General features: G+C 32.6%; 2 protein-coding genes across 3 annotated transcripts; one reads left to right on the top strand and one right to left on the bottom strand.

Annotated features, from left to right (window-relative positions):
• The first annotated feature begins 11,884 nt into the window (after window positions 1-11,884).
• On the top strand, window positions 11,885-17,990 carry LOC134695970 (mu-type opioid receptor-like). 2 transcript variants are annotated; one of them, XM_063557475.1, is made up of 2 exons: window positions 11,885-11,998; window positions 16,673-17,990. In XM_063557475.1, exon 2 carries the CDS (start codon window positions 16,709-16,711, stop codon window positions 17,972-17,974), a length of 1,266 nt encoding a protein of 421 aa, XP_063413545.1. In that variant the 5' UTR covers window positions 11,885-11,998; window positions 16,673-16,708; the 3' UTR covers window positions 17,975-17,990. The 2 variants fall into 2 exon arrangements, with proteins under 2 accessions (XP_063413545.1, XP_063413546.1); XM_063557476.1 differs by lacking the exon at window positions 11,885-11,998 and adding an exon at window positions 13,778-13,794.
• Window positions 17,991-23,988: 5,998 nt separating this feature from the next.
• Window positions 23,989-25,086, bottom strand: LOC134696947 (neuronal acetylcholine receptor subunit alpha-7-like). The gene has a single exon (XM_063558917.1). The coding sequence runs from the start codon at window positions 25,084-25,086 to the stop codon at window positions 23,989-23,991; it is 1,098 nt and encodes a 365-aa protein (XP_063414987.1).
• Window positions 25,087-27,295: the final 2,209 nt, after the last annotated feature.

Genomic DNA, 27,295 nt, shown 5'->3' with positions numbered 1-27,295 from the left:
TTTTTAGCTACATGTGAGACCATAATAAATTTTGTAATGGTTAGTGTATCGGATTACTAGCACAAAGGTTCCTGGTTTAATTCCCGACCCGGGATGAAAATTTCAAGAACTGCATTTACAACTCTCTTGACACCATTTGCGAGTATGGTCTTGGGGAAAAGATGATAGTCCGTTGGAAGGGGACGACAAATGGTTGACCCGTGTTAAGAGACGGCAATGTCTCTTGCATGTAAAAAACACCCTTGTAGATTTAAAAAAAGAACAGGATAATGCCGCTACAAGGCAGCACTCGCATACGCAAAGTGGAAAGAGATTATTATAAGTTGCAAAACTTGTTTCCCAATCCACTATAAACAAATATGTTTAAACTAACAAACGCCAACATACATAGAAACGATCTATTTGATAACTACTGTAATATTCTTGACTTGATACAGGACATTTTAAGAACTATAGGCTCTTAAGAGACTGTGTCGCTCAACTGTTTCTACTGTGGTTTTAGAAATCAGGTAAAATAAGGTTAAAATCACATAGATACCATAACATTGATTGAGGCCGAAGTTTGACTTAACTTGGCCCAGTAGTTTAATTAAAAGCAGCAGATTTTTGAAAACATCTACAAAAATTACTAATAAATTGTAGGAAATAACTTTTAAGGACAATAACTCCAATAAGATGTCAATTGCCAATTTTATGTTTAATCATTAGTAGATCTTTCTTTGCTGGATATTGTTTTGCAGTTTTCAGTATATCTCAATCTATAATGATATTCAAAATAATTAACAAAATACAAAAAAAAATCTTTTCCCCCGCTACAAAATTTATTTCACCCAGGGCCTGTATAATGCCTTTAAATGTTTTTATTGAACACTCTTAACAAAAATGGGGTTCCCTGAACTGACACAATATGATTATGCTGAAAGAAAAGAGAAACTAATGGTTCATAGAAAAAGTAACACTGAATACTTCTGAAAATGAAACATATCATGGAGAAGATTTTGACACCCCTCCTCCCACCGGACAAAAATCATATATTCCCTTACAATAGTTACCAAAGACCCCTTATTATTATTTAAATTAGTTTTCAAGCAGTGCCTATGTATGTTGGCGTTTGTTAGTTTAAACATATTTGTTTATAGTGGATTGGGAAACAAGTTTTGCAACTTATAATAATCTCTTTCCACTTTGCGTATGCGAGTGCTGCCTTGTAGCGGCATTATCCTGTTCTTTTTTTAAATCTACAAGGGTGTTTTTTACATGCAAGAGACATTGCCGTCTCTTAACACGGGTCAACCATTTGTCGTCCCCTTCCAACGGACTATCATCTTTTCCCCAAGACCATACTCGCAAATGGTGTCAAGAGAGTTGTAAATGCAGTTCTTGAAATTTTCATCCCGGGTCGGGAATTAAACCAGGAACCTTTGTGCTAGTAATCCGATACACTAACCATTACAAAATTTATTATGGTCTCACATGTAGCTAAAAATATGTTATGTTTCAAAAAAAAGGTTACACAAAATTTAAATTGCAACATCTCAATCGACATAAAAATAATTGGTTATGGACCGAATCTCCCTGTTCCTAAAATAAATCTGTGTACAACTTTAAAAATATTTTCGTTTTCCTCATCACTACCTTATAATAATGGTTGTATAGTATATCTTGGTAGTGTAGAAATGTTTTGTGTCCTGATGACTCTATAACTATGACATTCTAGCAGATAGTGGTTGCTGCTTTCAACTTGCCCACATTTATAGAGCCTTGAAAGAACAATATTTTTCTGGAGTAGGTGTTCATGTTAGCCACTGCAGGTCAACCGGAGTCTGGCGTGAAGTATTTGGCCTTCTCTACAAACAGTATTATTATATGTAGGGACCTTCTTAGTATCTCGATTAAAAAAAAATTATGTGTAAATTTTGATAGATTACATCTTACATCTTGGAAGGCTGTTCCATTCCCGAATAACAGATGGTAGGAAGGATTTTTGATAAAAAGGAGTTCTATATTTCATATTTTAAAATTAAATGCCCTTCTTGTATTATAGTTATAGACTTCATAAAGTTGTTGAAGTACGAGACTACAAAGATATTAAGGAGCTTGATCATGAAACATTTCGTAAAAATTCTTCCATCCTACCAGTATCAGTATAAAGTTTAGATTTAGACCATAGTTTAGTGGCACCTGTGACTATACGAGCCTCTTCTATTTGAATGCTCTCTACTTTGTCATTTAGATAACATGGTATGTTATCCCACACAGAATCCGCATATTCGACAATAGGCCTGAAGCTTGTAGATTATTACGCGATAACTTAAACTTTAATCTCCGCACAATTATCATAAAATCTCACAATTATCATAAATTCTCACAATTATCATAAAATCTCACAATTATCATAAAATTATTGTAGCGGGCAGGGGCTTGAAATGCTTCGACCCAAGAGTTTTTACTCAAATATTATGAGTAGTTTGTATATAACAAAGTCAGTATGACAAGATATGAGCTGGTCAGTATAGGCATTTGCTAAAAGTCACATATACAAGTTTTCTATATTTTATTCATTTCAAGAATCATATATTTTCAGTTATATTCAAGATATGACAAGATTCTATTCAGTATAATACATCTAGTGATTTATCTCTAAACTCAAGAGATATTTTCTTATTTATCTCTACACTCAAGTCGGAGTCAAGAGATATTTATTAACTTATCTCTACACTCAAGAGATAATATGTCAGAAAAATACATAAAAAGGCTGAGTTCTGCTATCTTACTAAGAAAATAAAGTACCTAAGAGAAAATCCTAATTTCTAGTGAATTTAGTCAGAAGACCTCTTTCTAACTATTTTTGTAAAAGTTGTAACTGAGACCTCACCAGTTACATAAAAAAAATGTTTATTATTATTAGTTATATTTCAGAGCCTTTCCTGAATAACTAATAATGAAATACAGTTTATACCATTCATAAACTGTTTTGTATATTATAATTTCCAGACCTTTAGGAAATTATCCCTTAACTGCCTACTTTCCTATTTAATCCTATTTATTACAAAAAGACAAACTTTAACAGTAAACATGAACTTCAATGAACAATTTCAATAATCCTAACTTTACAAGATAAACTAGAAATAAAGCTTTGCCGGTAAAATGAAATATTCCTTTTTAACTGTGAAAACGCTAACTTTACTATTTTCCTTTACAAATTTACCTTTTAAAAAAAATAAAGTTTCTAAGAAAAATTAACCATTTTGACGAAAATAAATAACGAGAAAATAAAAATACCAACTGTAAGAACCAAAAGTTTGAGCAGAACTGACGACAAAGCGTCGAAATTACGTCAATGTTGGATTGTTGGAAAGTTGGAAAATTGTTGGATCGCGCGCTTGCCGTCCAACTAAATATTAATTCTATAATAAATTACAAAAATCACAATAATATACAATTAAAGTAAGCTTTATATAATAAACATTTTATGCATGGTACTAAACAAATTTCTATGGTAACTAAAATACAACAATATATACAGCGCCACCGGAAGTCACAATACGTAAACAACACTGCGAAAAGTTTGAGTGTCACCGGCGGATCAAAATGTGAAATATCAAAGATAATGAACATTAACATCAACAAAACATTGAAGACGTTTGTTACAAATACTAAAAGGAATTACAAGAAGTATGTGAAAACAGTTGACAACACGTAAAAATAGTGTTTTTATTGAACAATCGTCCCAAATGACACATGGGTTCTACTGCGCATGTCAATACATTTCATTCATAAAATTCAAGCACAGGTGCGTGGAATTTACTACGATTTACTACAGTTTCTACAATTGGATCTTCACAAAATTACAAGACATACAATTGGATTATTCAATGGATTATTACTATGAACTGGTAATTTATAACATGAACTTCAACTTGTTTATCAATTATACAAATGACAGTAATTCAATATTTCTAGAAAAATCATAACATTGTAATTGTTCTAACTTTACTTCATTAAATGTTAATTAAAACTTATTTGCTTCAATTATCATATGTTCCAGACTACAAGCATTACAAGAAGTATAATACAAGTAATTTCACACAGTTCCTGTTTCCTGCATAATAACTTTCAAAAAAAATACAGAATATTAAACAGTATGCTTTATTAATACCAATTTAAAACATACATCAAAATATCTTACAAGTCTACTTGCATGTCCATAACACGTCATAATAAAATACATGTACCCTAGGTTCGTACTCTACATTATCATGAAATCTCAGAAATATGAAACCGAAATCTTCTTTAAGAGTTCAGAAATTATTGTGTACGGAAACGGACAACATATCTTCCTCAGCATATCGTTTCGAGTTATAAATTAAGATTTTTATCGTGACATCTTTGAAAGCGGGAAACTGAAGAATTACCAAAATTCAAATTTCTTTCATGTATGACAGTTTTTGTCAAACGCTTCTTTTCTTTAAATGAATCATTCTAAACTTCAAAAGTAAAAAAAATGTGTTCAAATTACTTAAACCGGTACTAAATTCTTCCATTAATATAAAGATTTGGATTGCAGTTTGGTTGTAACTGTAGAAAACTTAATTCTAACCGGACATCACATCATCATGGGGAGCTGATTATACACTAGTGGACTGATATTCCGCCCAGTGCTGTAAAGGTCATTTTTTTCTGACTGTAAATGATTTCTTTCCAGTCCATCCATTGGTTGTTGGATGTGAACTGATTGATATTTTAGTGTTACATGCTTGTTTATTTTAAAAGTTGTTATTGGACTTGAACTAGTCGCTTCAAACTGCGAGTACGGTAACCAATAGTCATTATTTTCTGCGTCATTTGGTCTTTTATGAAGAGTTATCTCAATTGGCAATTTCTAGTATACAACATCTTCTTATTAATATTCATCGCGGGTATAACCAGACAAAGAATTTTTAGTCCCGTATGCATGGGAAAATATGAGAAAGAGAAAAGACTCTTTCTCCAACTATCCTTGGCAAACTAAGGTCGCCATGCCATCAACTTTCTTTTATAGCTAGCATCCCAGCCATAACCAGTCAATAACTTTTGCAAACATGTTTGCTATGCCATAAACTTGTCGTCTATTGTTCATCAGAAATAAGTTTATCCCAGATTACCTCCATACTTTTAAGATTAATCTGTACCACTTATACCTATACCAAACCTATTGCAACTAAAATGTGCAAATAAGAACACGTTTTGCAGGATCTCAATATTGACGAATTCCAGTCTTAACCGTCGATTGCACATTTTCTAGCTCTCAATTCATATATTATTAGGCTGGCCATGTTATTACTGGTGACCTAAAAGTTATCAATTACACTGCTCTTAGAAATATGTTATCCAAAGTCCCGAAATATCGCGAGCCTACACCAAGGCAACTTCTAATTACGTAGAAACTTTTCCCGAGTTGGTTAATGATTTGAGCTCGTTGACATTAGTTAGACTAGAAAAAAATGAACGGGTCTATGAACATGATGAATACGTATGCTACATCGATCTTAAAAAAAACTAAACAAGTTATCTATCTTCATCCATGAAAAACATATTGTTGTCCCTACTGATGAAGCAAAACAACTTAATTTAAGTAGTTTAATCACATTACAAAACTGTTTGAACAAGCTATAGCGTTTTAACAATTCAATTGAAAAATCAACATATAACCTATCAAACTACCAAATCCTGAAAAATCATATATAGGTATGTTATGTGTGGTTACGGCTTGATTCAGATGTGGATACTCAAACATTCCAAAGATCTGTAACAGAACATACAATCTGAGTCTTTTTCATCTTGTTATAATATTAAAACGTTTCACTTTCTACTCTTTATGCCAGTATTCTTGATTCAAAGCCAGAGAAAACAAATTGATAGAACTGGTTTTGTTTCAGTTAAAACAAAAAGGAGAAGAGATGGACAGCGTAGATACGCATACACGTATCGTGTCTAAAGAAGGATATATCGTACTTTGTGAAAATCACTTTGATTAAACCAAAATTTCTTTGAAACTGACATATTCAAGATGCTTGATTTTTAATTGACAACATATTGTTACGTTGGAGGACGCATTTTTCAACAAATTATTGGCATTCCCATGGTTGAACCATCAGTGTTTTTCTTTTCGCCTGGTTCCTTTATTCATATGAGGCTAACTTGATATTCAAAATTTGATGATTATGTCTAAAATGAACGCATGACAGATACCAAGATTTGAATTTGCAAATGTGCGTTTCATCTTCAAAAGACTAATCAGTGCCGATCGATCTAAAGCACATATATCTCAACGAACTTGAAATAAAAAAAATACAGCAGATACATTTAAATCTACCTCTTACATTGACTTACATCTAGAAATTGACAACAAGGCTCGGTTGACAAAAACACTGCAATAAATATGCGAATTCAGTTTTCGTATTGAGAACTTTCCATTTCACTGTACCAACATTCCAGGAACGCCTGCATATGACGTATGTTTCTTTCAGTTTATCCAATATCTCAAAGCTTGCATTGCCTATCATAATAATACTTTATAAAGGGCTGTTGTTTAAAATGAGGCTATTAACCCAAAGCTTCAAATGGTCGAGTTGAAGTCATCCGTTCAAAAATTTCACTGACGTCATCACGAGTTTGTCGACAGTTATGAAACTTCTGTTTTACAGATGACGACGAATACGTGTCGATTAACGTGACCTCAATCCCGTCATTTTCCTCTTATAAGACCTACTGAATACGACTTATCTCTGGGTCTGTACATATATTAGCAGCACAATATGTGGGGTAGGATAGGAAACCACTGCCGGAGCACATGGTAACATCCCCTGTTTATTGTTTGTTATTGTTGCTCATTTTTATGCCCCACCTACGATAGTAGAGGGGCATTATGTTTTCTGGTCTGTTCGTCCGTCCGTCCGTCTGTCTGTCCCGCTCCAGGTGAAAGTTTTTGGTCAAGGTAGTTTTTGATGAAGTTGAAGTCCAATCGAACTTAGTACACATGTTGTCTATGATATGATCTTTCTAATTTTAATGCCAAATTAGAGTTCTTACCCCAATTTCACGGTCCACTGAACATGGAAAATGATAGTGCGAGTGGGGCATTCGCGTACTGAGGACACTTTTTTGTTTTCTATGGTGTGTTGTGTGTACTATTTTTTTCTTTTGTTTGCCTCTCGGGTTGGTTTTTTTTTGCCAGGTATCGTAATTTTATTATGATCTACTTATGAATTTGATAATAACTTTTATCTTTTGCCTTTCTTTTAAAAATTACAACGTTGAGATGTATAATAATTCATGAATCAAAATTTGGTACCCGATTTTGTTTTGGTTTTGGCTTTAGCCGTATTGCAAGTGATGCATGCTTGCACAGCAGGAGAGTGGAGCCTATCCTGCCGTCACAGCCCGTCACGTTGCTTTTGCAGTTCATACGATTCTATTCTTCTACTAATCGATTTACAAATTTGCCTTAATTTGAACATGCAGTATATTTACGAATAAGTAGCTTTCAAATGGTAATGAGTGGAACCATGTGTGATATGAAATAAGCTGGGTTTTTTTTTTAGAAAATGACTAGATGGATACTAGATTCGTTCCCGTAGAAAACGAAAAAAATGATGCTCAATACCAGTCGATACACTGAAAAACGCAATTTGACAAAAACATGTACAATTAATGCGCCTTTGTGCAAACTTAATTAAATTCTTAGTCAATATCAAACGATAATCACTGCTTATAAATCTAAGAAGATGTGGCATGAGTGCCAATGAGACAACTCTCCATCCAAATTACTATTTGTAAAATAAAATCCATTATATGTCTAGTTTTTTCTGAATTGACCTACAGCTTTTACCTTAAATCAATGTAGGACTTCCGAAACAATATAGAAGTGAGTTAAGTTACTAACAATGGCGTTTCAAGCAAAATGCATGTAGCATTATCCACAGTTTCTAAAATATCTTTCAGAAATGTGTTACCAAAATAAACAAACAGATAAAACAAGAAATTAAGGTAATCAGACAACCAGGAAAACGAGCGACATGTTAAATGTTCAACTTTTTTATTTCTATTGTGATTATACGCAATAACAAGTCATCGATTTTTGCCTAGTTTTCCTGCACATATTTGTGTATGAGGAGGGAGCGTGGCAATTGCCATCGGGTTCAACATATCTATTCCGATTTAACGTTGTTGTGTACTTAACCATTTTGCAAGATCAAATAAAAACTCTTCTCAGCACTGGTCGTTCTTATAGACGGTGACCATAAATGTAGTTACAAACTTGTGTTATAATTATTTGTAGTGTTTGTTTATTTGTAAGCTGTCATTTTGGTTTAGCGTCAAAGAAACTTGCTTCTTGGCAATATTAATTGACATATCTCTAGGAATCGGCACCGAGTTAAATACAACGAGGAAGGAAATAATAGATTCATTTGCACGAAGAATAAACCATCCCTAAACCCATTTGTATCAACCTTCGGATTTCAACAAGTATGAATTACACAATCAAACAGGAAAACCACGCTTTTTTAAGACACAATTTTAGGAAATGCCCTCTTCATTTATTTTCTTAACGTATTTTGTGAATAAAAAAATGAAACCACACACTAATGTGGTTTTTGGCTGGATTTTTTTAAATGTGGAAATAAGGTCAAGTGAACTTTTCTGAATTTTAACTTTTTATTGAGAAAAATAAAAAAATATTGAAGTCATGGTAGTTGGTATATGTTTTTTTTTAAATAAAGAAACACCAATCAATATCGTCTGACAGTATAGTCATATGCACATCTTGACGTCCATAGTAAGTCCTGACCTTATGCTGCTCATGTTGGCTCTTTGCAGCAGTTCTGTGTTGTAAATCAAAGTTGGCCAAAATATCTTGAAGATTATACGCAAGTTCCTGGTGTTAAAGTCTTTCTCCATCTCTCTTGCTTATCTTCCAGCATTGTATCCAATATAACAACACTGATATTACATTGCTTTTGTAAATTTCCATTTTTATGCTTTCAACTGTATTGTACTTAAACATCCCGTCAATGTGTTTGTATTGTCTTTCATTTTTTGCTGTTGTGTTTTGTATATGCGACTTTTTGTATTTCTTTGGTTCTTATAACGTGACTCTGTACTTTAAAAGATCCCGTCAGTATGCTATTGTTCTAATTTATGTCATTATGATATATTTCTATTATGATTTACAAAATACGTTGAACCACAAACGTCAAAATTATTCAATCGCGTAATGGAATGAACTGTAATTTGTGGATTCTTATAAATTCTATATAACTTTTGGACTATTTTAAATCTCGGTCTATTTCTGAAATTAGTTCTTACATTCTTTTGATTTTTAACCCTGTATGCTAACGTTGCGTTGCCTATGTGATATTTTAAAATTGTTTGTATATACATTGAACGATAAATAATCAATGAATGTGTTTGTAAAAAGATGTTTTTGAGTTCTGTTCAATTGTTCCCTTTAAAATTGTTACACGATGAAGATTGCTGTATCCATATTTTGACTATTTTATTTATTATTTCTGTTTATTTAATGCATCATTGTTAATATAACGGAACGTGATGAGACTTTCATCAAAGTGAGAGGGTTAGCGCTATAAAACCAGGTTTAATCCACCATTTTCTACATTTGAAAATGCCTATACCAAGTCAGGAATATGACAGTTCTTGTCCATTCGTTTTTTATGTGTTTTGTTATTTGATTTTGCCCTGTTATTATGGACTTTCCAATAAGATTTTCCTCTAAGTTCAGTATTTTTATGATTTTACTGTTTGATTTGATGTCCAAATTTGGTTAACTTACAAATCAACAAGTCGAGAAAAAGACTACCGCGGATTCTGTCAATTATGCTAGCTTGGAATTAGTTTTATTGACTGGCACTCTCCCCACGCTATATTATATGCCTCTGATTCTAACTAAACACCCCATTTTTCGTTTGCCATATTTTAAACAATGCTTCTGAAGGGTTAACCAGTTCCATGAAACGTCTTCTCGGAAAACTGTTTGATTGTGAAAACATTCACTAAAAATATTTTATATTAATTTATTTATTCCCAACCCCCATTTTAATGACGCGACAGTAATGTATAAATTTCCTTGTGTGAAAGGCGATATCAGTTTTCCCATGATTTTGATTGTGATGCTGGAAGTCAACATACCCGTTGAACGTCCGCGGTAGACTTCCGTTTTATGGTTCTTGACCGTTTTGTTTCCGTTCTATATCCGTTGGTTAGTGATACCGGTAACTTGTTTGTCCATTTTATCCAGTATGCTTCCATTAGGTGTGTGTCTGTTTTAAATAATATTTGGTACTGGTCCTGTGCTTTACCGTTAGGCATTCGTTACGCGTTCGTTATATTTAGTCATTACACAAACGGACTCCCAACGGATATTTTGTTTTACAACGAAAACTTTTTTTCATTTGTTCGGCGTCCATTCGTGCTTTCCAATACAGTGTGATCAAAGCACGATTAAACCATCTGTATAGGTTTTGGTAAAATTATGATAGTTCATTCAAGAACTATGGGGTGTTATTTTATGAGTTAGAAAAGGAGGGTACGAGTCCGATAAAATAATGATTGAGTGACTAATAGTAAAGAACTGGAAGGGTTTCTCGCTGTTTTTATAACAAGATACATTCGGAAAGGGGGAGGGGTTAATTTATTATTTAATGGACATATTTTGAAGGAGTTAATGGAACAAAGGGAATAAAAATAGCGTCGGTGTATGTTCAGTTGGGAAAGTGGTAAGGAAAACAGTTAAAATCACAGACTTACAGAAGTGGTTCCAAACCAGCAAAATCACAAAGATCAGACGAAAAGCAAACCATAAATTTAAACTATATATATATTAGGTTTAGCAGTTTACACGAAGACAGACAATTAATTTTCGTATCACAATAACAACAAACAATAAATAAAAGTGTATAACATTTAAAACAAAAATGTGTCTATACTACACGGATGCCACATCCGCACTATCATTTTCCATGTTCATTGAACCGTGAAAATGGGGGGAAATCTGTAATTTGCATTAGCATTAAAAAGATCATATCATAGGAAACATGTGTACTATGGTTTCAAGTTGATTTGACATCAACTTCATTAAAAACTACCTAGACCCAAATATAAAAACTTGAAGCGGGACAGACGGACGAACGGATGCACAAACCAGAAAGCATAATGCCCATAAATGGAGGATAACAATGATTTCCGAACTCTGAATTCTGAAAGGAAGTTTAGCCTTCTCGGCTTTCGTAGCCCTTGGGGAGTCTACTCAGCTAAATTATTTTATATTGTGCTTCATGAATAAATCAAGAGGTTAGCTAAGTGCACACAGAAAAGTAGCAAAGTATAGACCTCTGGCTTGACATCACACCAATCCAATTGGAACGATGGTTAAAAAAGATTATGCGTGAGGCTATCATACCTAGAGGAGGCTATCATGTCTATGAGGCTATAAGGAAGCATAATAATGAGGCAACGAGGAAGCCTATAAGGAGGCTATGAGGAAGCCTATAAGGAGGCTATGAGGAAGCCTAGAAGAATTGGTGTAGTAATGAATAACCATGTACTCTTTCGACAAATTTATGGGTTTTACGGGCAAGTATACTCTGTTATGAAGGATAGCTTCAGACGCTCGTATACTTTCAGTTGAAACGTCTGTTCCGCAAGCTAATTGTAAGTATGACATAAACTAAACTAATTCTTGTCCTTTTTCATACAATTATTACGCATTTTTATTTTATAAATATTCCCCTTTTAGTTTCAATCTCCAGTTTTCCAATGGTTAGTCATGCGTAAGTTTAGATTTCCGATAACCGCTCCTACATAAAGAGATACTTGTCACATCAAACTAAGTTGTATATGTATCCGGTGTGTCTTATACAGTATATATATTAAGTAAACAAATATAAACACTTACATCTATTCGAGTTTCATAATGGAATTATAATATACAAAAGTTTAGGTAAGCAATTTTATTAATTTGTATACTAGTATAAAAGAATATTGCCTTTTTACTATGTAGGAAGAATCGCATTGGCATATATTTTTAGAACGCAACTGATAATTGCACTTTTTTAGACATGTCAACAATTTTTTTTTTTTATCAAAACAGCATCTTTTATATCTGTTGTTCAAAAAGTCAAGGGTTGAACTGATTGGAATCAAGAAGAAAAAACAAATATGCACACGAAAAAAGCTCTTAAGTTTAGATAATTAATAATCTATAATTCAGAATTATAATGCCTTTTTCATCATAATCATATACTGATGAAGGATATATGTTATCCGAAATATTTATAATCACATGTACATTTTTTGTTTCCTTTTTATATATTTTTCGTTACACTTTTTACACGTTTATATAATATACAAAACCTTATATAAATTGATTTACAGGGTTTTGAATACTCTCAAGATTTAAAGGTAGCCGCATAGCTTATTTGCCACATAAACTGCATGGCTAGTATAAGTTAAAGAAGAGTTACAAAGGCTATCAATAGGAACATTTCAACTCACAAGATGAAAACAAATTAATAATGTCATTGCATAAAAGGAAACACGATTAATAAAGAGACATTCTACATGTTGAACAGGAAATGAACAACTGTTTTATTAGCTTTGCATTATATGTGCCAGATAAGCATGATGGGTAAAATGTAAACAATGATCCCTCCACGTCCTAGTCACACAGATCACAATCCAATGTCAATGACGTTATTACATGTCGTATCAAGTTGAAATTCAACATACGAGTAGTATTGGAAATGGAACATTGGTCGACTTGCCGTACAATGATTTCAGTTATATCAATTTCTTTGTCATTTGGTCTCTTGCAAAGTGAGGTCTCATTGACAAAAAGTAAAATCACAAAAATACTGAACTTAGAGGAAAATCAATTCAGAAAGTCCATAATCACATGGCAAAATCAAATAACAAAAAGCATCAAAAACGAATGCACAAGAACTGTCATATTCCTGACTTGGTACCGGCATTTTCAAATGTAGAAAAAAGTGGATTAAACCTGGTTCTATAGCGCTAACCCTCTCACTCTAATGACAGTCTCATCAAATTCCGTTATATTTACATTGATGCGTTATATAAACAGACACAATATATAAAATAGTCAAAATATTGGTACATCAGTTATCATCGTATAACAATTTTAAAAGGAACTCACTTCTCCTAATTTGTATATTGTTCTCTATTTATTCAGACCGACTTCTTTGTAGACATTTCGACGAGGTTAGCAATAGTTGAATAAAGCAAATAATTATGTTGCTTTATTAATTATTTATATAAAAAATATTAAAATGACACTCTGAACTTTACTTCAAGTGTTTTCGTTTAATCTTGCCTCTACGAAAATATGTGAGGTGAATATGTTTATAAAGTTGAATACAATATACATTTTACATAAAGACATTTTTTTTTGATAGACGAACTATGAAACCTAAATAAGTTAACACTAAGCACGCGGACATATTGAATAAATTCTATTTATTTACTTTCAAAATGCATATACACTGGGAAGAATTTTTCGTTAATTAATGCTACACTATCTCATTAAACTTAACCTTTGTTAATATGTTATTCCGGGGTTTTATCTTAAATTTATTAAATCATTGTTAATAAGTACAATACATCAATTGGCTTAGGAAGTTATACATACTAAAAATACTTGTGACTTAAGAATTACGTGAAAATCACTTAAAACTGACAAATACTTATAAATAGATTAAAAAGAAGACCAGTCTCAAAGTAAGTAAGTAAGTAAGTAAGTAAGTAAGTAAATTTTATCTATAGTCGGGCATGATAATCCAACAAGGTAAACATGAGCTCTGTAGAGCTCTTAACCGACCTTAGGGGCAAGCTGAAGGACTTCTCCGGGTCGGGCAGTTTCTCGCTGCATTACAGACCCATTGGTGGCCTTCGGCTGTTGTCTGCTCTATGGTCGGGCCAGTGTTGTCTCTGACACATTCCCAATTTCCGTTCTCAATTTTATTGATTTATAAAATCAAATAACAAATTATTAGTACATTTCACAAACTGCACATACAAATAAAAGTACATGCATAATATACTAAAAAAGCCAACATAAGTAAAAAGTATTAGTCTCAATCGATTTGATATATTAAAAATGAACAATTGTAAAATATCAACTGTTAATTTTTTAAAGTCCCAATTTTCGTGTCATAGGCAGATAGATTTCTTGATTTCTTGATTTAGTTTTTGTTTCACATGAAGTCTTATAACACGTTCTTTCACATTATTAAGATTGAAATTAAAATGTGTTTAGTTGTATCCTTCATAGACTTTTCATACATTTTCTGTAGAAAAGAAAAAAAATGTCGGTCAAGATCTACAAAAGAGTCAAATAGACGAAACCGTCAAATTACTCCTTGATAGCGTTTGACCTTGAACGGTGACTACCTTTTAGTAGAATTTTTAATGGCTGAAACTAAATAAGTCAGAGAGAAGCTTTGTGAAACAAATATTTTCAGCAAACTAAAGTCTTCTGGAGGCACTAGAAATTTTCGTTAGCCATCTCTGTGCTTGTGTATTATAAGGACACTTCCATAAAAATCGTCATTATGCGGCTTCAAAAACTCACTTTCTAACATCTGTCTTATTTGGACAAACAAACGATTTTCAAATACAATCCGAAAAAAACCATACGCGCGCGTATCATTATTTTGAAGGAAAAAAAACTTAATAGTGATGTATGCGTACTTTCATTCCGCCCTGTTTTTATTCCGGGTAACTGTTTTCCCTAGAGAATATTGGATGTAAATAGTGTGAAAGCGTTGATCTTGATATCGTTGTTATTGTTTACATTAGACCGCTTTATTGTTTCCATAAATAAAAAGGCTAAAATTTGATTTCGAAGAAACCATTTGAATTTATCTGAGTCAATCTAACGAATAATCATGATTGATGATGGTAAGGAGGATATTTCTATAACTTGAAATACTTACAACAATGATCGAGACATAACACTTGATGTAAACCAAACAGCAGATTTGTTCTTACAGAAAGTTTAAATTCTAATAGATGTTTTGACATAGAAGATGTGATTTAATCTCCAAGTTGATCCGCGAATAAACAGAAAAACTTCTGCAATCCAGTATATATAAATATTACAATAAGTGACAATTTAAAAGTATATGCCGATTTTATAGATTTACATAAAAAGAATGTTAATAAGAATTATCATTGTGATGTCGTGTAATCAAAATGAACACTTCATCAATGTATGGATCTAAAGCACTATAGTCGATCATTGTATAAAATAACTAGTGCAATTATTCCGGTACAAAATCACTAGTGTAATCATTCATGGTTCAAAAACAATAGTGTGAACATTCCTTGGACGGACACTCTCCATTTATAACATAAATCAACTATAAAATTGAGAATGGAAATTGGGCATGTGTCACAGAGACACCAACCCGACCATAGAAAAAACAACAGCAGAAGGCCACTAACAGGTCTTCAATGTAGCGAGAAATTCTGGCACCTGGAGGCGTTTATGCAAGTTTCAAATACATCATAAAATATCAATAAGCCCAATTTCATATATATTTTTCCTTCAAAAATGTTTTTTTTAACCTTATAATGTCTGGTGAATATTTTAAAACTGGACCCGGATAAAAAAAAAACTAGTGAATCTTTGTTGGTGGATAACAATCACCAGGTATTTTATTCATCCGGATAAAATGCACAGGCATAACCTAACCACTGTTACAGTTCCAACTCAACCTTTTTATTTTCAACATTCATTTATTTTTTGTCGACTCGGCAAGAAAACTTACAATCCTTGTCAATTTAGATAGTTAAAAACAATTTTTACTGAACTCTTTGTTAGTTTTCGTGTAGCAAGAAATTGAGTTGCCCTTCAGAGACGAGTCTAGCATAACTACCATGTAAGTGGTTTGAACTAAGAAACAGTGTTAAAAGGATAGTTATACAGTACTTGCGTTACTTAGACCACTCGACCACATGTAGTACACCCCTTATCATTTGGAAGAAAGCAAACGAACTGTGAGAACTATAAAAAATCGTAACTTGTTTTAAAATAAGTTAAAAGTTAAAAGATAAATCAAGAGTTCCAAGTGTTGAAGTTGAAATCATCTCTTCGTAAATTTTACGGACGCCATCACGAGATCACGAGTTGGTTGACCGTTATGGAATTACCGTTTCACAAAGGATATCGGATATGGTCCTTACGTCGTAACTACAATCGCCTTCCATTTCATAAATGTGACCTACCGAATAAGACAATTTACCGGATTTGTTATCTCATAAGCAACATGAAGGGTGCTATATGTGGAGCAGGATTTGCTTACCCTTCTGAAGCACCTGAGATCACCCCTTGTTTTTGGTGGGGTTTGTGTTGCTTATTCTTTAGTTTTCTGTGTTGTTTCATGTGTACTATTGTTTGTCTGTTTGTCCTTTTCATTTTTAGCCATGGCGTTGTCAGTTTATTTTCGATTTATGATTTTGACTGTCCCTCTGGTATCTTTCGTCCCTCTTTTACCGTAAATTTTTACAAACTAATTTATTGATTTACAAATATATATTATCATGACATTTATTTTACATCTGGTTCTAATTCAATAAATTTAAAATATTTCAGATTGTTGCGTTTTTCGGGGAATGATTGTTGTTGAAGATGAACAGTACAAGTGAACTGGTGAATTTGCATACGATGGATTTAAATTTCACGAACAAATCAGAAGAATACCGAACACAAGCTATGGCAAAGCACTTGATAGCCAACGTTGTGGTTCTTTCTTTATATCTTGTTATTGGTGTGATCGGAAACATGATTGTTCTAGCTGTGTACAGATTTCAAATGAAGGGGAAAGAAGAGAGATATTTCATTCCATTCTTAGCTGTGTCGGATATGCTAACATCGGTGGTGGGTTCCGTAAACTGTATAATGTTAGATGTGATGCAAACAACCTTCACCAACAATATTCTATGTAAAATAGTATTTTACACCATTGCTTTAACAGCAGGTATTTCTTTATTCCTTTTACTTTCTATTGCGATACAACGGTATTTGATAATATGTAGACGTCACAGACTTAATTTGAATACTCGCAAAATAATGGTAACCGTATCCGTATGTTTGTCAGTTGCTTGCTCCGTACCGTTTGCAGTGAACTATGGCGTAAATGAACACTTTAGTGAGGGTCGATTGATTGGATACCGATGTGGAAGACTAAAACATGGCTTCTACCAATCTGGATTAGTGTATTCAATATTTTTTATAACTCTCATGTTGTTTACTGTTCTTGCACTTGTTTTTCTGTACGGAAGAGTAGGATGGGTTATTTTTAAACATTTCAACGCGCAGAAATTTAAGCAAACAAATATATCAAAGGAGACCAGTACAGGGGACAAATTAACAAACGAGACCATTGCCACCAATATTCAAAGTAAAACACAAGAACTGAAAAATCCTAACGGTTCCTATTCCAAACTAACAGTTAATTCCGAAAGCAAGAATGATTCAAACGTTGAATCAACTCAGTCATCTGACGTTTACACAGAAACCACAGTACCCGAATGCTCATCTTCCGCCGCTAAAAGCGGAAATTCCATTCAGCCTAAACGTTTGAAAAAAACTAACCGCTCAAAGAAAAGAAGACGTTTCAAAAACAAGTTTACTTTCATGTTCATTCTAATAACTGCCGTGTCAATAGTGTGTTATATGCCGGTCGGAATGGTGGTTTTGTTAGAAGGCATATTACCAGATTTTTGGGAAAGGCTGTCTGAAACAGTAGCTGCCACTGTGTTGTGGCTCTATCATACGTACATTATTAACAGTATTGTCAATCCTATAATTTATGCATTTATGGATGCAGAATTTTCTACAGCACTTAAAGCGCTTTTTGGCAAATGTAAATGTTCTACAAAATTTTCAAAATAAAGTTTCAATAATATTACCAATATCAAAAATTACCAATAATCAATACACGACACAATACAATGTGACAAAACATCAGAAAACAAGTCCACTTGAATCGCTAACTCTCAAACTCTGATGATAACTACACCTTTACCTCATCATCAAGTAAACAAGTTGTCGACTTAATCCATTAACAAGTTGAATTTATCATGTCGACTTCTTATTACTATGTCATTACATTTATATTAGAAAGTCGACATTGTAATGCAATTATTTCTTCATCATTCCGACAAGTTGACTCCACATGATTATACGATTCCAGCTTATAACACACAACATAACTTATAATTCCGACTTATGAGCAACAAAATAACTTTACAAGGGGTGTACCATATGCGCCTCCACACATATGCGCTTCGATAGTATACATGGAAGGGCATATGGTACACCCCTAGTAAAGCTTTTTTTATTGCAATCAAGTCGGAATTTTAAGTTAGGTTATGTGTTATAAGCTAGAATTAAATCATCTTGTTGAAGTAGACTTGTCGGAATTATGTAGAAAAAAATGCATAACAATGTTAACTTGTTAATATAATTGTAATGACATAGTAATGAAAAGTCGACTTGTTAATTGATTAATTAGACAACTTGTTTATTTGATGATAAGGTAAAACCACATGACCATTTTGAGAAACTTAGTTCTATTTTCTATATGTCGTGTGTTTAACGTGCTTCGGATAAGTGTCACTATCCGTAGAGTTAAAGTTCAAAATAATTATGATAAGTTCGAGTTGTAGTACAGAGCTATTTAATATGAAAAGAGGAACGGCAGACAAAAATCAATCAAAGAAAAAGTACTGAAAACTATTCATCTTTTGGACATAATGGGGACATACATTCCAACATCACTTAGACCCGGTCCTTTAATTTGCTTAGTTCTCAAATGGAAGCGGTAGTTTTGTAGATTCGTGAAGGATTCCACGAACCCTTTGTCACGACTGAAATTGTTGCTGTCAGTGTTAAAGTAAAATGTGGATTATAAAAAGTTCATGCCTCTGTTTTTCTGTAGGTCTTGTAGATGCTTTTTTTTATCTTAAAGATTAACTCCTGAACATGTTTTATAACAATTCATCGAGTTTAACAAATTTATATGGTCAAAACAGTTTAATTCTGTAAAAAGTCACGTCAAAGTTAACAAATGTGTATCACTGTATGACCTTACACAATGAGACAATAAAACCTTATCGTATAATAAGCTATGAAAGATCCGAACCGACAATTGTAAAAAAAATCAAACGAGAAGCTAACGATCAGTAAACGACGAAGATGCTGGAGCCAAAACCAAAGACAGAATATAGGTTTGATGTGTCTAATTTTCGGGACATTACTGTCACAGGCTCGACACAATTCAGGGGTAGGGGTGCGTAAAAGAACGTCTCGTCCTTTTTCTGAAAAAAAAGTTCATCGAAAGGTATCAAGACCTTGATGATGAATATTCCGTAACAACTACACAAATAATAAACGATGGTCTTGCAGTATAGATCCTGGGTACTCACGTTGTTTATCATCCTAATAAATCGTTTATAAGTATTATTTACATGTTTTTGTCTCTATGAATATAACTTTTACTCTTTAGTCTGGTTTAGTGATAATCGTTTGACTTGACTCCGTTCTTATACCTCCCGTCATTGTCTTATTGTTCTATAATGATTTTTATATTCTTGTCTTACCTTTTTGCTAGTATTCTTTGTCCATATACACTTTTGTGTTTCTTTGTTACGTTTGACGCGTCTCTGTACTCGTACATCCCGTCATTGTGTTATTATTCTATTGTGACTTTTGTACTCTTATCTTTCATTTTTGCTAATATGCTTTGTCTATATGATTTTTGGTGTTTTTTTGTAACATATGACGTGAATCTGTACTAATACATCCCGTCATTGTGTTATTGTGTCATGGTAAATGTTTGTTTACATATTTGTTTGTTTTTATAGTTATTAAGATATAATCACAATGTTGACTGCTGTGTCCCTATACGTTTACAATTTTGTGTTTTAGCTTTTGATTTTGCCATTCGATTAGTGGCTTTCCTGGTTGACTTTTTTCGGAATTCAGTAATTTGTGATTTTACTTTTTTTCTTTCAAGTTGTTTTTTTCACGAATAACACGACTGGTGACTCACATCGAGCTGGATATGTTCATTCTGATATTAGCACCCGATATTACTCATAGGTTTTGATGAATTTATATTGCCTAGTAATACCGATCTATTGAGTGAAGACAACTGCAACTGATTTTTATAGTTTTTGTTGTTCTGTTACATGGCTGTCCCAGCTATGTTTGATAGTTGTCGCTGGTTCGTGTGTTTCATATTTATTGTTTTCGTAAATTGTTTTGTAATAAATAAGCCATCATATATCTTGTTTGAATTGTTTCAAATTTCCATTGGGTGGCATTTTCTAGCATCCTTTACGATTTGTTGAAGGCCGGACGGCTGCCAATAATAAATGCTCACATCCGTTGCATTTAAACTCTGGTTGATAGTTTTCTTTTTGAATATCACAACACATCTCCTACCTTTATTAGATCGTTAGGTTTCTCGTCTGATTTTTTTACAATTTTCATTTCATGATCTTTCATAGCTCATTATGCGGTAACTGTTTTGCTCATTGTTGAAGACCAAACAGGGACATACAGTTGTTTACTTCTACGTGATTGGATGGAGAGTTGTCTTATTGACAATCAAACCACATCTTCTTATTTTTATTTTCTATTTCTTTTTGCAGTAAATATAACCGAATTAAACTGTTTTCTCCTAACAAAATTGCAAACCTCCAGGAATTGTTATACAACTCTTACAAGAGTTAATCTTCTAGATGAAAATAAAGCATCTACAGGCAACTATCTTTTAAATTTTGTGTGTTACAGAAAAAATATTTTTTGTAGTCAACCTTACACTTTTACACTGACAGCAAAATATTCCGGCGTTACCGAGCATACCGTGAAAGCCTTCACGAATTTATTATAATACTGCTTCCATTTAAGAACTAAGGTGAATGAACGGCCGGACCAAGTGGTATGGGGATATCCCTTCTTTATATAAGTCCGATTGTTTATTTTTTTCAATATTTGTTTTCATTTTGTCTGCCGTTCCCTTGCCCTTCTTCATACTTAATAACTGTGGACAACAACTCAACCTTTATCTATTTTGAACTTGAACTCAAAGGATTTGTTTGAACATCCGAAGCACATTAAAAACACAACTGATATGGACATCAATTTAAAAATAGACCTATGTTTTTCCAAAAAAGCCATCTTCAAATAAGCAATTTTTCAACGTAATCAGTAAACAAGTGGAATTCAAAATGTCGACTTTTTATTACTTTGTCATTACATTTATTCTAGCAAGTCGTCATTACAATGCATTTTTTTCTTCATCATTCCGACAAGTTAACTCCACATGATGATTTGATTCTTGATCTTGTAACACACATCATAACTAATAATAACTTATTTGCAACAAAATAACTTTACAAGGGGTTTACCATATGCGCTTCCATAACTTCCTGATCCTTGCTGTTATGTTTTCTATTTAGTTTATAAAAGTTGTTTGAAGAGATGTTTGTTGGAAAAGGCGGTATATCTTGGACCTAGAATTTTTAATGTGTTATACTTTTATCTCGTTCCTTGTTCCTGATATTTAAAAGAAACAATGAAACAAAATCGAAACATACGATGCTTTTATAGCATTACAAATCTCCATTATGGAAGAAATCAATATTTGAATAGTCATTTGAATTTTTTATTTTGGTTTCCTGTCTTTGTAAGAACAACAAAACTTATCTAAGTTGTGTAACAGGTTTAATAAAAAAAATAGTATTAAAAGAAAACATCCTCAGAACTTGCCTTTAAAAACACCTTTGTTAAACCGACAATATAGGCTTCATCCTTGTACATCTGAAATATGTAGAACACTCTTATGCAACGTTTTCTCTTCCACCAAAAATGTTAATGCCGAAGAAAGTATATACAAATCCATATGATAAAATCATAATGATCAAACAAATCACATCTATTTTTGCGGCCTTTTGTTTCCTTTTCCTTTCTATTTTTTCTTTTACTTTGGTTTGATCTTTATTTTCTCCTCTCTCTTTATTTTGATCATTATCTTTTCCTCTCTCTTTATTTTGATCATTATCTTTTCCTTTTTCTTTATTTTGATCATTATCTTTTCCTTTTTCTTTATTTTGATCATTAACTTCTCCTTTATCTTCATCCATTATACTGTCTGTATCATCTAAAACACATCGTTATTACAAGCATTTGATCCTAACTTAGTATAGACAGTTGGCAAATGAGTGTATCAAAAAAGCTGAACTTTTTTTCTTTACTTTTAGAAACCTGCATATTATATATGAGCCAGTCCCTTGTTATTTAGTGGTTGTCATTGGTTACTGTCTATAAAATGTGTTTATTGTTTTGGCATAAATAAATCAGTTTTTTTTCTCTCGTTTGAAATGATTTATATCGCAGTTTTTTATAGTTGACTTTATTTACGATATATAGTTTGCTAATTGAAGAAGTCCGTACGGTGACTTATAGTTGTTTGTATTGTCACCCTTTAGTCTTTAATGATATCTAACACGCAATCATACTTAATCCAACTATTTTATATAGTATTAAAATAAAATATATTTACTATCAAAAACCATTCATTATAACAACGGAACAGAAATAATAATAAAATATCACACGGTCTTTCCGGTCAAATCAGAAATATAAATCATAATAAGATTATGTTGACCCTGTTATGTTTCCATAAACCATACATAACACCAATAGAAAAATAGCCGCCGTTTTGAAGTTCCATTTACTACAGTAGCGTTTTTTCAAATATTTGTATGGTAAAGGTATAATGTTGTTATAATTGTATTAGCCGTACGTAGTGTTCTCTTTATGTGTAGAATTAGGAAGCAGTTTTAATTTTCGCTGACTTTCCCTACCCACGAGTGTACATGTATTACAAAGTTGTATTTTAAGAACTCCGCAGAATAGGTTTTTGGGTTTCTTTTTTTACCCAGACTCAAGTTCAAATATTGTGCATTAATGTATTTATTTCGTAACTTGTCATGTCAGATACCAATGGTACACTCAGATGGTTGATTATGAAATACGTCACCTGGAAATATCAAATCCGGCATTGTGTGGAATGTTAAAATACGCTGGCACGTGTAGGTCGAAGTTTAAAGCACCTGAGACCACTCCTAGTTTTTAGTGGGGTTCGAGTTTTTTATTCTTCAGTTTTCTATGTTGTGTCATGTGTACTATTGTTTGTCTGTGTGTCTTTTTCATTTAAACCTTGGCGTTTTAGATTTATGAGTGTGACTGTCCCTTTGGTATCTTTCGTCCATCTTTCACCAGTATATTGTTCTGACAACAAGAAATTAGGATGAAACAACTATCTACCAGAGTCGATTTAAACAGGCATTATAGGTAACCGACGGCGTTCAACATTGAGCAAAAAGGATCCGGCTACATGTATATTTAATGCATTTGAATATTATCTAAGTTAAATTTTTGAGGGTTTTACATTATTTTCTTTTCATATATAGTCAACTGAAATTTGAGGTAAATGAAAGGTTCTTTCGTAACTTCGTGACTTTCTAGGATATGTGTTGGGAGTAACCCGACAACTGTGATGTCATGAGAGGCTAAAAACCAATACACCGTTATATCATATTTTTTTGTCATTCATAAAATGCTTTTCAAAGAAAACTCTTAATTTTAAAAAAGAAACTGTTCTCCCTTTAGAATTTACACATAAAGGATAGCATTTCAGATCCCTTTTAGACAGAAGCCATCATACGAGAACAAAGACAAAACTAGACTAGAAACCCATGCTTATAAAAATAATTCTGTAGTGATAAACCATTGCAGATGTAACTAATGAAGCAGTTCATCCACAGTTTCTTTTTTTCTCATCGTGGTGAGTGACTGTTGTTGTCATTTAGCATTGGTGTTGTCTGGTTGATGTTTTATTTTCCGTTTATGCTGACTCTTTTTAATGAAATTATGGGAAGACATCTGGCCATCGTAGCACTTAAACGTGTGATCAATGTTAACACAATTGTGATTGTAACTTCTCGGAACTGAGCATTTAAAGAAAACATACTTTTATTTTCCATGCTGGAACCCTGTTGAACAGTTTCCTTTTCTTGTGTTCTGATATACTTTAGTTCTGTTATCTGTTCGTCCTCTTTACTTTTACAGCAGCACGTTGTATTTCTAGGTTTATCTTGAAAGTTCTTTATCAGTTTTGCAAAGTTGCATACTGAACAATTTATTTTACATATAGTACATTTGCGATAGAAAATTGCAGTAATAACAACATTAAATATGAGACTTAATCCACTCATACCAAGTAAACACCACAGTAATCTTCCAAATTGAGAAATTTTGTCGGAACTGCTAGGTAAAGATTGATTAAATAACTGAATCATCACAGTGAAACTCAATACAACAAATGTTGATAGCGTGACTTTGGCGCCACTTTTCACTGGAAGCAAAAATGTTACCATATTGATACATGTAATCGCAACAGTTGGAACAAGAAACTTCCACACGTAATAGGTTTGTCGTCGTTCCATTTCTATTTCCAATACCACACCAGCGAATCTTTTACTATTGCTATTTCGTATTTCAGTATAAGTTCTAATTTTGTCAGGTTTAGATATATGCCATTCTCCGTTTGATTGAAATTGATTAAAATAATCATCTTGCAGCTGGATTTTTAATAATTGTTCTTTTTCGTCAAGATATTGAGCTGAAAAGTGTAATTTACAGATCTCGGTTTCAAATGGATATTGTGTCGTATCTACGAAACAATAAGTTTTAAGTTCAATAAAATTATGCCATTCAACCAATCCAGTACTGTAGATATTAACAAGTGTATCTTTATCTTCAAATATATTTGACCTGTCTGCATAGTTGATCAAATGAACATCCGGATTCCATATCTCAGATAAGGGAGCCGATATTTTTGTTGTTTCGCCATAAAAACTGCGATTCCATGTTAAAAATTCATCTCTCCATGACATCCTTATACCTGATGTAGTCAGGATTTGTTCCTTCATGTCTAATGAATTAATTGAGTTTAACACAATTGTAAACTCGACCTCTATGGGTTTGCTATAATTCCAAGTAGGCCGCCTTACATATTTGTTATAAGCTTTGTGGTCCATAATGTATTTCCATAAAACAGTCTCATTATTAGTACACAAAACATGATGTACAACATAATTCAAAAAGACACAGAAATGAATTAATTTCCTTTCAATCATTTTTATTATTGCTTTTAAAATACACTAAAAGTTCATGAAAAAATGTAAGCAAAATGCTAAACATATCCAAAGATTACAATTGTACATGATTTAATTCACTACTTTTTTACAAACAAAATTGGAAATGTGCCATACATGGATATAGGGAATATATTTTAAATAATTGTTCCATATATTGATTTTAGAACAAAGAAACTATCAGGTCTTTCAATAATTTGTTGCAAACCTATTAAGATAGGACTCTCTTTTTAAAATATCGATTTGTATAAAAAAACACTTTGAATTCAGTTAATTCACTTGGAAAAATGCTAACAAAGTTAACTTTTACCAACTTGTAATATATACTGGTACTTTTTAAACAAAAATATTTCTCATATATATATTGAATATTGTCGAGACCCAGAAATTGTTGATAACGTTACTTTCACTTTAATTTTTAACGTAATTCATTGTGCTATTTGATTATAATATCCTCTCACTAAATAATAAAAAATTTGGCGACTATGATGAACCTATATATCCCACCAATTTGAAATGAATGATACCACAGATAGAGTTAAGAGTCTCATTCAAAAACTTATTTTTAGTAATTGCGATGAACATCTATTGAGAACAAAAGCATTTGACCAAAAACGATGATTTCGACTTCCCAAAATTGAACATTAGAATTCTATATAGCAATATTCCGGGAGAGCCCGCATATACAGTAAATATATCCCAATCAAACGACCGCGTATCCTATCATGATATTTTGATAGATGATTTCGGCTTACAAGGTTAGGAAGATATAAAACAGTAAAGATAATAAATTTTATTATTGAAAAACATTCAAAATACTGTTTGTGACAAAAAAATACAATTCAGTATAAATGATAACAGATCAATCAATCAAGAACCCCTTGTCCCATTTCCATTGACAATCTTTAAAAGGAACAAAGACTTTGTACTGTTAATTAAGTCTTAATTGAACTTAGTATATCGTGTAGCTGTTTTTGCAAGTGAAACTCATAATGTGTTTTTTTATATTCTTATATATTTTTTCATATCTTTTGCAATGGAAGAAGAACTGAAAAACTTTAAAATGACCTTAACAGTATCGGATATAGGGAGAGTATTAGGAGTCACTCACATATTCTAAGACAGAATAATCTTGATAACGGTGTAAATCGATTCTAAAATCCTCGTCTGTAGCGTCTACCTGTATGTTAACCCTGTATGCTTACATTGCCCATGCACAATTTTTAAATTGTTTGTATATACAGTGAACGACCAATTTATATGACGTATACAATTTTCTGACAACAGACACGCGAATCAATGAATTTGTTTGTAGATAGATGTTTTGTGTGTTCTGTTAAATTGTTCCTTTAAAAATTGTTGCACGATGATGACTGCTGCCATAGTTTTACTATTTTAATTGTTATATCTGTTTAGTTCACGCATCATTGTAAATATAACGGAATTCGATGAGACTGTCATCGAAGTGAGAGGTTCAGCGCTTCAAAACCAGGTTTCTACATTTGAAAATGCATGTACCAGTCAGGAATATGACAGTTCTTGTCCATTCGTTTTTTATGTGTTTATGTTTATTTATGACATGTGACTCTGGCCCCCTACTTTCGTACATAAACTCATCATAGATACCAGTTTTTATACAAAAAAAAAATCATCAGTGACGCTCAAATTAGCTGGGTATTACGTAACCAGCAACACTAGTGGGAATGAAATAGATAATTCCCACACAACTTGATCGTGGAAAAAAATTTGTGTGGGATTTTGAAAATATATTTTTTTTAAATTATACGTCTCAAAGCAATATATTTCAAAGATTTCAGGTTCAAATACCTAGAAATGAAGTGTTCTATGATTATAAGAAAAAGTCAGTTAAAAAAGACATGAAATGACAAATGTCTCTTTAAACGTACGAAATGATAAACGAACACATATATGATAAAAAGAAGTGAACGACAACAACTGAATTACAGGCTCATGACTTAAATCA

Source organism: Mytilus trossulus, chromosome 14, assembly GCF_036588685.1.
Source record: "Mytilus trossulus isolate FHL-02 chromosome 14, PNRI_Mtr1.1.1.hap1, whole genome shotgun sequence".
NCBI lineage: Eukaryota > Metazoa > Mollusca > Bivalvia > Mytilida > Mytilidae > Mytilus > Mytilus trossulus.
The sequence above is the reverse complement of the archived record's forward strand: the minus strand, read 5'-3'. Positions and strand labels throughout refer to the sequence as shown.

What these genes read in the sequence shown, in the direction of transcription:
- LOC134695970 (XM_063557475.1), top strand. Translation starts at nt 16,709, where the DNA reads ATGAACAGTACAAGTGAACTGGTGAATTTGCATACGATGGATTTAAAT.
- LOC134696947 (XM_063558917.1), bottom strand. Translation starts at nt 25,086, where the DNA reads ATGAAGGAACAAATCCTGACTACATCAGGTATAAGGATGTCATGGAGA.